This window comes from Myzus persicae, unplaced genomic scaffold, assembly GCF_001856785.1.
Source record: "Myzus persicae strain clone G006 unplaced genomic scaffold, MPER_G0061.0, whole genome shotgun sequence".
Lineage (NCBI taxonomy): Eukaryota > Metazoa > Arthropoda > Insecta > Hemiptera > Aphididae > Myzus > Myzus persicae.
This window is the reverse complement of record NW_019102814.1, coordinates 99,580-111,615: the sequence shown is the minus strand read 5'-3', so window position 1 is coordinate 111,615 and position 12,036 is coordinate 99,580. Positions and strand designations below refer to the sequence as shown.

The window sequence follows — 12,036 nt, the reverse complement described above, 5'->3', positions numbered from 1 at the left end:
AAAGACGAGCAAAATAACTATGTAATATTATATTATGCATTAATATACAATTTATTATAAAATAATTAAACAAATGTACTATATAGTCATTACTCATTAGTCATCACAACAGCGGAAGTTACAAATTATATTATTTTAAACATTAGACAGTAGACACCTTAATATAATTATTGTTGCTTCAATTGATTAAGTCAAAAACACCTAATATCAATAATTAATGCCTAATTGAATATCCTAATCGCATTAATTAATAATATAATTCAATAATTATACGGGATTACCACGCATCAAATTTACATTAACTTACAACCTAATTGTATTGTTATCAAATATAAATTTATCATTTAGTCATTATTCGTGAAATAAAGATTTTTCATTTTTTATTTTTAAATTTATTTTGAAAGAACACTTAAAAAATATTTTATAAAAATAAGTGTACCCTTAAGATTTACCCCCCCCCCCCCCACCAAACATTACACCAAGCTTGACAATAAGTGTGTACAAATAGGTAGGTATATGTATAGGTACATAATATATAGCAGTAGTTCTCAATCTTATTAATAGTACCGGGACCTAGATTTTCCCCGACCCACATTGTTTCACTTTTCAATAATTTGTGGAAAACAAAATTTGTATTTTATAAATATGTATACATTTTTATTAGGTATTTAGTTTTTTTATAAGTTTATAATTAATATGAATAAAAATATAATTAATATAATTAAAATGTACTTTTTATAATGAGGTACCTAACATAAATTTCTTGGAATCTATATAATTCAAAAATATGTTCCCGACCCACCAAAAATCGACTGACGACCCACCAGTTGTCTCGACCCACACTTTGAGAAACGCCGATATATAGCGATACAATTAATATCATAATATTATAATCAGGGTTTGGTAAAATCGTGTCCTATCGAAACGTATATTTGGTACTAAGTACTGTATAAAATGTATAAACCCAATTTTTCATTTCGATTTTCATCCATAAAGTCAGTTCAGGTTACTGCCTTTACTATCAATGGTGCCCTGGGTATTGCATAATTGTCTATTATGCTAATATTGTAATATTATATAAGTACTTTATAGTATTTCTGTGTCGGTTACCTATCTATTTATTTGTATTAGGTATAAATTATTATTTACCATTACTCTTTCACAATCATGATTTTTAAGTTAGTATTATGTATGCTATAATTTATGTACAACTTTTAACTGTGATAAGTAGGTATTATTCAACTTTGCATCAATAATAAGTGCATTTTAAGTTAACACTTAAAATGTGGTTTGTCCCTTTCTCCTTTTATATTGGACATAAGAAAATATTGTTTCCAATAATACCTATCAATAATATTGTGCTGTAGATGCTGAAAGATTCAAAAGATTCTATGCAACGTTTGCTAAATCTTGCTATTTTTTTTTAGTCACGTACCAAAATGCCCTAGGAGTTAATTGTTGTAAAAAAATAATTCCAAAAATAGCAGCTTTTTTTAATCCATCATATATTTTATTTAAATCGTTCTATGCACATCAGCACTTAATACCTACTGTGGAGATTATGTTCCAATGATAGGTGCTATTTTTTAATACGAAAAAATTGATTGTTTTGTGAATAGCTTTTAAACAGATAAAACGTATAACTCTAGAGGCATAACACTCATACCCAGGTATAATATTAGAACAGCATTTCGATAAAACTATTATACGTCCCAAAGTTGATTATAAATTATAATTATAGAAAAACCGCCAATCGATTTATCTCCATTCGCTTATATTATAATACTACATGTATATATTACAATTTACAATACCAACCTATATCTGTTTCTACATTTTCGTACAAAAGTTCTCGGTTTACGAATACGTTCCAGCGCGGAAGCCGTAAGACTTTCGTTCCTCTGGAAATTTAATACAGCTTATAATTGAGAAGTTCTGCCGTGTATACATTTATTATTACGCCAGTAGTTCGTCGGTTTTGTTTTATTATTTTTTTTAAATAATATATTATTATATAATACATGCGAGTCGTGAGCCGACACGGGGACACAAACGGACTTTTTTCTTTCTATCGCCTAGTCGATTTTCCTGCCATCGTGCCACCGGCAGGCACCTGTCTATATTATCTGCTTGAGATTATTTTCATACCTGCGTATTTATACCGTGTGTAATTAGTGTTTTAATTGGTTCCATTCAAGTCGCTGCAGTGAATAGAACTACAAACAGTTACTCGAGCCAATGTAATTTATAATTTTAATTTCATACGGCTTCATGTACGAATTAGTGTTGGCGCTGTGCAATTTCATTGAACGTTATCTTCTTAAAGTACGTAAATCACTTCATTGATTCGATTACAGTTATCTATATAGGTACAGTCAACTTAATCACAAACCCACGGCGATAATGCCCTATAGCTGGGCTCAATGTTTAACATAAACGCGGGCCACGGTATAAAAAGTACTTAGGTACGTCATCCGCGTCGGATCATCTCATTAATCGCTTAGAATTTACAATTTATTTGATTAACGCCACGATATTGTATGCGGCCAATAACGAAATAAATTTCGGATTAACTGTTATTACTGGTTCCATTGTGACCTCTTTAATACATAAAACGTGACAAAAATAACAGCGAAAGTACTTATACAAATCTCGAAAGTACAATGTACTTTAAATCTATTATAAATCATAGTATGTGTCATATTTTTTTTACTTTGAATTTTCTGAAACAGTACGTTGTCCAATGTAAAACTATTTTATTAAGACGGCGCCTTACTAATATAGTACCAGTATTATATCTGTCAGATGTGAATGATATAATATTTAAAACAGTAGATATTTAAAATACTTATAGGAAGCCAGGAAGATGTCAGCCTATACATTTTCGTATCATAACTTACTATGTATCACACAATCGTCGCAATATCAGCATATAGCAGAATTAACATTAGTATTTCTTATTTTGTAACCAAATCGCAGATAAAACAAATACATTTCACATTTTTTTACAAAAAATAATTAAAGAAATTCAAAATTGGTTAGGTAAGTAATAACTAATAACGATTCTACGTATTTTTCGAAATTGGTTTTTCCAGTATTTAAATTTAACTATTAACTCAATATTGACTAGTAACATTTTTAAATAATTTGTTTAGTAGGTTATGTTTGCCTAATTTTATCAGTTTGGTTATAAAGTACAAAATACATTCCAAGAGCAGCTTTTGTAAATGTTGGACAAAGATATTCCTATGACAGCAATGTTTTGCTACCTAGGCTACCTTGCCACTATTTGATATAAATTCATTTATTTAAAAATAACTAAAAAATATCAGTTTATAGAATATTTTGAATTATTTTTGATAATTATTAATGTACATTTTTAAAAAGGTCTAGACTCTAAAAATATTACTTGAAATGAATAACTTTCAACATATAAAATTATTTATATTAATTATGTTAAGCTTTACTGGTCCGAATTAAGCAAGATACTATAGTGTACCTATTATAAAATATAGCTTATAAATTAAAATTTTTAGGAAAATATTTATGCATTCCAAATTTTATGTTAATGTAATTAGAAGGCAATTAATAAAAACAGTTACCTAGTGAATATTTGAAGTTTGGATAAATAATATTAACTTTGATTTGGGATCATAAAAGCTATTGCCTATTAATATTACCCATTAAACTTATAACCTCTATTATATAATAGATAACTAGACTAAATGTTTAAGTTCCATTACACTTTTATGCTTGTTCCATTTGAGTATTAAAAAGTAATACTTATTTTCAGATAAAATTGAATTTCATTAATTTAATCTATAAGTAAGTTATTAGCAAAAAAAATAAATAAATAATAAAAATAATAAAACTACGTACAAATTAATAATTAATAAATACATTAGTTTCTAAGTACCTACTTAATGAAGAATAGTACTTGACTAAATAATATGATACTTCAAAATGATAATGATACATGTTTAGCATGATACAACCCACCTTATCGCTTGAATAATATTTTTGATGCGTAAAAACTAGAAACATATTATCATTGATTTAGCTGTTATTAATAGACCGTACCTATTTTATTTTATTACGTAACAAAAAAATCAATGCTTCATATCCAAACAAAATAAAAATAATTTATTTTTGAAAACCTCTTAGAATTTAAGTATCCATCATACTGTGTATATTTACAAATCGTATTAACCGCAATTCAAAAGGTAAACATAATATTATAATAATAGGAACCAGACGCAATGTTTAAAACATAATATTAAACCAGTGATGCATTTTAAATATGCCTATAATAGCTTTGTCTCGATCGTTCTCATATACACGTGTAACTTTAATATGGATATTAATTAGTAATTAAAGCTCGTAGGTGTGTCAACATAATGGTAATTAATAATTAATTACTATACATTCAAACATCAGATTTCGAATGAACTGCATCACAAATATTCAGAACACCTTATCAGAAAATTATTGAGAGTATACTTTATTCAAGTAAAGGATATGTAGCAATTTAAGAGAGTGGACGAATATTATCCTTAAGACATAATACACTTTATTTTAATTTTTCCAACCACATCTTTTGTGAAGAATCTCTATCTTATGATTTGTTGAATATCTAATGCAAACTCAACGTAAGTGTAATTAATATTCGTTATTATTTCGAGTGTTATAAAATAACGCAAATCCAGTATTCTATGATTTAATGTGTTCTATTTATTATAGATTAAGTAATTTATTAGTACTCATTCCAAAAACCTTATTGAGTATGAATGTTTACAAATTATTTTTTTTTTTTAAATAGAGTTTGTGTAGGTAATATAATATCTAGGACTTTGGATTTGGTTGTAAAACACTGAGACAACATATTTTTATTTTATTATTCACTCGAATGAGAAATAGAAAAAAAATAACTACTCTGAATACGATTACGTTGTCTTCGTCTTGCGGTGAACAAACTATGTGTAGGTACGATCAAAACGTATTGAAGACGTAGTCACATCATTATCTTCGATCTTTTCCGAATACATTATACAGGTTGAATATAATACATATTGTTATAAACACCTGCAGCTACAAAAATAACTAAGAGTAGTGTGCGCTCGTTTCAGCGCAGAAAACAATAATGTACAATACTTTTGAGGAACGACCTTCGCGGAGCGAGTTCATTATTGAAATCATTAGATTTTTTTTTAATACGCGTTTGAAACACACGACTTTCTCAACACGATTTTACACCGTATATGCGATTTGACGCAATATCTCCAAGCTGAAACCCCACAAAAAAATAAAATAAAAAAACAGCAATATGATTTTATTGTTATTCGATATATTATATTATGTATTATTATGAATTCCGCGTAGTATTATAGCTTATCCACCGTTTCTGCGATGTAAATACTAAATATTGTTTAGGTTACTTCAATTTAATTCAGCGCGCACCAACCGTAAAATATGTTATTACTATTGATAATATTATAAATAAAAAATAAAAATCTATTTTTCATCTTATATCCATTTGAATTTTATTCATTAATTCTTAATTAAATTTTTCGACGAATTTAGGGATAATGCACGTGGTATTGTAGAAACTCTTTATTCGCCAATCCCGGGATTCTGAGGAGGGATCACAAAAGAGGTGCTTGATTGAATTCTCTAGGTACCTACGAAAGTACAAATGGAGTTAATTTATTACCATTAAGTAAATAATTCAATGATAAATAAATTGCGCAGAGTCGTGGATATTTTATTATACAGTCGTCACTTATTGGACTCATGGTTAATTGACTCATTCGCCTATTAGACTCACACACCGGTTAATAGGGTCATTTGAAAATTAGATAAATAAATAAAATATGTGCATACACTAAAAAAACGTGTTATAAATGTGAAATAAGTCGGTACCGGTATTTCGCGCTTCAAATTTTACGTAGAGGGATTCAGCAAAGAAGCGATTTTGACGTATTCGAGCAACATAAATCCTACGAAGATATGATTATGAAGTTGGCCGAAGAAGGGAAAATCCAATTAACCTAGATTTTTATACATACATACCTCGAATCTCAATAAATATTTTTTAGTTGAATAAGTTTTTAAATGCAAGGATTTTTAATTTTTTTTTGGAGGGGTCATTCGCCTTATTGACTCATTCGGTTAATGGACTCAAATGGTCAGGTTCCAAGGTGAGTCTAATAAGCGGTGAACACTGTATAATATAATTATTAACGTTCAAATATTCCATTTATTTACATGGTAATATAGTATATTGAGTATAAGTACCGACCTACATCTCATTTCACAAAGACTCAAACAAAAACTCTCGTTTGTGTGTAATATATTAATAATATAGTGTATTTAAGACTTATAAATTATAAGTGTGTTGAGAGATAACTTGTACAATGTACGAAACATTGAATAAGAACATTATATAAACTTGGGTAGAGCAATGGTAAAATATGGCTGATAGGTACATACTGCGATTATGCACTATATAGGCACCTACGTACATTTTTGTTTTTGTTAAACATGAGCGGTTTATTATCCACGACCACTATTTATCTGACAAAAACATACTTGTAGAATGCAGATAATATATTATACGTATAATCCACAATTATCCATTAAATCAAATAATGTTGCAGATAATTCCAGTGAGCGACGTTTGTTAAATTGTGTTCTCGAGTAGGTACCTACCAATATTATAATATTACATAATAGGTAATTCGTTTTATTTTCATTGAATTAATAAGTTTCAAATATACTCATAATTATATACAAATAAAAATATATACCTAAAAAAAGATGGATTATATTATACACTAGTGTTCAAGTTAAAAATAAACGTCAACCCACGAAAGTATTCCAACCGACTTAAATGTTAAACAGGTAGTACCAATAAATACAAAATTAAAGAAATTAAACTTTTAAGAATTACAAAAAATGTCTAGCAATAATTTTTAGTTTAAAAATAAAAAACTAAGAATGCTAAAAAATCAATTTCCAATGCGACCAGGAATTCGAAAAGTTTGGTGCAGTAGTAAGTACCTAATCTAACACTTGAATTTATAAGAGATTCGGTTTTTTGCTGTGCTTTGGTCATCATTTAGGTACTCATTTTGTGTTATACGGAAGTGCCATACAAAAGGTTTCAAACTCACACCGTAGTATCATACAATAGCTTTTAAGTTTACAACTTTCCGTCTCATTGCCTCTAACACAAAGATTTGCAAATAGAAACTGTTGAGCTGCCCAAAAACTATTGTACTAAATTCCGTAAGACCAAACTATAAAGTTCCACCAAAAGTCAAAATCCTCTTGTTTCTCGTTTACCGTCATTCAAGCTGCCCGACAACCAACTCACGTATTTTCAAAAGGCGCTGGTGACTAAAAAATGTAATAATAAACAACATATTAATAGATTCGTCAATTTACGTAAACATTTTTTAAGAATAAGATACTAATTATTATAATAATTGTAACACCTATAGTTGAATAAATCTGGTATTTTTTGTAACGTCGAAATTTATCTTGCTATTATTATATTTTAGTGATGCCTGTACATAGAATCTCTCTTGCCCCTCTTAGTCAAGTGCAAATCGCCGCGAATACGACGAATATCTTGGATCCTGAGTGGAACGAAATATTTAACAGTTTGTTATTTAACTGTTATATTTCATAAAATATGTCGATTACTACGTACAGCTCTACGTCAGTCCAATTACTGCTCTCAGCAGCTAACATTATTATTTTGTGATTTTTATTCGTGTACATATTCGAATATTTTAATTACGATTTACGATAACAATATACTACGACCTACTATAAAAGTACACATAACATAACAGTCGTATTGAGTTAACGACCGCGCTTGTAAACACAGGTTTAAATGCAATAGCGAGGACCGAGATCGACGTGGGTGTTTATGGTGTGTGGATATTTATCCAATGATTTTTTTCATGGAAATGAGTACAAAGATAAAGATTTAGAATAGACGTACGTGTGACCTGTTCGTGTACACATAGGTACCTCATAGGTATGTAAGCAACGAAAGGAAACACGTTAAAAAAATTCAGATCATAAAAAAATAGAAAAACAACCCATCGTAGCACTCATAAACGTACTATAAATAAATGTGCATATCTTTTGTTACACAACAAATATTTATGCCCGTTAAATACATTTAAACCTACAAAATCATTATTACCTATGTATGTATGGGTATCTGCTATAGGTATACATCGTTTAAAAATTGAAATCAATTTGTATTGTTGAACTGTAAAATTAATGCTCGAAATTCCGTCGAAATGCCTACTTCATAATTGGTATAAACATATAATGATACAATAAGAGTTTTGCAATGAAAATGTATGACTGTTGAAATTTTTAACATTTATCAATACAATACGTAATAATAAATTAACTCGATTGCGAAGGAATGTATAACTACAACAGGCAACAACGATGGATTTATATTGTTTTACAGTATCATCACTTATCAGTATAGGTGTATAATACTTCAAAACGTATTAATATGTACGTTTGACAATTCGACTATTTTATTATAATGTTTATACGAATTCTGAATAAAATAAATAGTTAAATAATATAATTAATTTAGGTTAAAATATTTCAGGAACGAGATCATATAGATACTATTGTACCTATAATATACACGCGTATTTCACTTTTTCATTATTTAAACAAAAACCCTACTCTAGGTACTTAACTAATAGTATGCCAAAGTAAAAAATTAAATACCGCTTTTCAGTTTAAAATACGATATTACTATTAATTATAGATACAGTTCCTAACTGTATTCAGAGGAACCCCAGGGTTCCAAGGAGATCATTTCGACACTTCAGGGTTCCTCGAAATTAAGTGATTTTTTTTCAAAATTTTCAAAAAAAATACTTAAAAATCTAACTCAAGTTTAGAAGTGTCTAGTGGGGGAAAAAATGTTTGCATCATAGAAAAAAGAACTTTGTACATTAAATAATAATGTACACGGTATAATCTATACTTCTATAGTGTAATCAAAGTGCTTATTCGGTATCTATATAGAAATAATATTTTTTAATATCATATATATTCGTTGATACAAATGTATCAACAAAAACAAAATACCACAACAGACTTGATGCTGAACCTTATAATATGAGAGTACAACTCAACAACATTTGTAATAATAAAAATCAATTTCACTTATCTCATTAACACTATTTTATTATCTTATACTATTTTTGTTTTAAAATATTTTTTGAATTAAATACAGTATACACATTATTATTATAAATTTATATTGCAAATAATCCTTACACAAAATTACGCATTAAAAATATTAAAACAAAGTAGGGGTTCTAATTGTTAAGCTGTAATAACGTATTGCCGAAAGCTAAATAAAAAAATCTAAAAGCTAAAAAAAAGTAATTAGGTGCTCCATGATAAAAGTGGTTCTACGGATAAGAAAGTTTAAGAAACGTTGGTCCATAATGTCATACACTGATAAATCATAGACAATTTTATTATAGCTTGTTTTTGATTGTAAACACCACCTGTAGGTTATACCCATTATCGACCGCTTTTCAATTTTTCTAATAAATATGTATTTATAACGTTGGTTTTAATCTCGTCGAATTTAATATTAAGACGTAGGTACAACATTTTCCGCGTAGGTGTATTTAAAACCCGGCACTTTCGTGAGGAGAATCCGAATTTTTTAAAATTTAAAACTATTTGATTTAACAATGCACGCCAAATAAAATATTAATCGTAGGTTATTTTACATATAATAGGGTACACCTAGGCGGCTAGGCCTTTTGTGCCATAAAATACGATTCAAATTCGCAGCCGATCATTTTATTTCTTTTTCAATCGCTCGTTTGTGGAAGTGCATGCACTTTTCTGGGACCTTTTATACAAATTGTATAGGGTTTCCGTTTTTAATCACACACCGTATTGTATGTGTTCATCGTAGAGTCAACCAATATATTATAATTGTAAATGTCAATACGACTACGTTGTGTGCATGAAGTGCTTGAACTTCTGACTGTGAACTGTGAAATATGTGAGTGTTATTTCTGTTTCAAACAGTGCTGGTAGAGGGACGGCGGAAGATTATTTTTCTCTTATATTTGCAACCCCTAATGGCTTCCTGTTAAGTGAACTGTATACGTAAGACCAACAATATGGAATTGTGTTTCAATTTTAATTTTTAATTAATTCTACCTATATATTTAATTATTGTCATCGTAGAAAAAAACACGCTGCACCATACCCCCGTATTAGCACGAGGCGTCTGCTTCCGAAAGGCGCTCTCCGAAGTTAATAATTATTAGAATCAACTTATATTATAATAGTATCTTTGAATACATGTTCTGTTTTAATTAAAACGATTAGGTAAAGTTCGAAACTTGCTTGAGTCTTTGAGATATTCTAAAAGTAAATAATAATAATAATAATAATAATATGTTCTCCTAGCTATACCTACTGTGTGTATAGTATGGAAACTATTCGTAACTCGTAAGCATAATGTACCTGCCTATTCAGCCACTTAATTTATTTTAAATCATGCGGATTAACTAGGACTTAGGAGTAAGTAAGTAGTGTAAATTGTAAGACTGAATTTGAAATATTGATTCGTCGTTATATTTAGTAATATTACCTAAATATTAAAATAAATTATTTGTGTTTACAATGAAAAGAGGAATGCATAAGTCATTTTTTTTAAATATGTATAACTATAGTGTAGGTTGTAGGTCCTTATTAATATTTTTATTTATTTATTTATAATGTTATTTAATGCTAAATTAGTTCATGAGTGGAATAAGAAAAAGTTCACATTTTTGTTAAATTTATTTATTCTTAGGTATTTATATATTTATTTACGTATCTACCAGTGACGTACATCAGAATCTATTTCGGGGAATGGGGTCAAAAATCTTACGTTTTGTTATTTTAGAATAAAAACGTACTTTTAAACCCATTTCGTTTTCCTGTATCTAATTATATAATACTATAGGTGGGTATTATAGTTAGTGTATACAATTTTTCGAACGCGTGAAAAACAAAATAAACAATATTTTCATGTTGATACATACCAATATGTGCAAAATGATTCACCAGGCAAGATAACTCATTTTTCCTCCAATAATGCAGTTATTTGAAATCTGATTTTTGGATTTTTTATTTAATAAATTTAATTTCTCATTTAGTCATTTCACATTATGTTATATAATTGTATTGTGTAAAGGCGGTACATTATTTTGATCGTTTTCCGGATTTTTATATTATATTATTACAATCCAATGAGACCAAAAATGTTGACTTTATATAAAAAGAAGGCGATGTACTCTTCCGTCCTCTTACAACCCCCCATCCCCCTCCCCCCCACTACCATCATCAACGACTCAAACCACTGCGAATATGAACGGTGTTTAATCTTCTTTTTTTTTGTTTGCCCACTCAGTTCCAGAGCCTGACAAACCTACCATGTGGGCTGGAGTCCAACAACAACATAGCCACCGCGGGCGTGAGCATGGACGAAGAGGACGGTAGTGCGGACGATGACGAGCACATACGAACCGGTCTGTCTTACGACGAAGACTACGAAGACAACGCCTTCTCGACGTCATTCGCGGGCGCGTCCGAGGCGACCGCTGGCACAGCCCTCGTCAACGGCATTCGAAATGGAGGCGGTGGCAGCGGAAGCGGAACCGGAATCGAAAAGTTCCGCATCGAATACCCGAAAAAGTTCCACAATGCCCGCAGCATGTCACTGTCCATGGAACGGAACGCTTACTGCGAACTGTGCCGGTTTTCGCGCAGCCCCGTGCCGTTCGACCAGGGCGGAAGTGGCGGAGGCAGCGGCGGAGGCGGCGAACCGGACGAACGCGACAAGGGCGTCCGCCGGTACTTCGGGTTCACCATCAAACAGTACATGGCGCTCGGTTCGCTCGCGCTGGTCGACTTCCTCGGGTTCTGCTCCATGTCAGTCATGGCACCAACCTTTCCGAAAGAGGTACC

General features: G+C 30.2%; 1 protein-coding gene across 3 annotated transcripts in view; it reads left to right on the top strand.

Moving 5' to 3' along the window:
* The window catches only part of LOC111033142 (MFS-type transporter SLC18B1-like), a 40,873-nt gene that overhangs the window by 8,908 nt on the left and 19,929 nt on the right, over window positions 1-12,036 (top strand). The window contains exons 1-2 of one of the 3 annotated variants that reach the window (XM_022313743.1): window positions 2,204-2,325; window positions 11,480-12,031. In XM_022313743.1, the coding sequence (XP_022169435.1) occupies window positions 2,272-2,325; window positions 11,480-12,031 (606 nt within the window). In that variant the 5' untranslated portion in view covers window positions 2,204-2,271. Of the gene's footprint in view, window positions 1-2,203; window positions 2,326-11,479; window positions 12,032-12,036 lie in introns of those variants that run through there. The other 2 variants (XM_022313741.1, XM_022313742.1) reach the window with 2 other exon arrangements.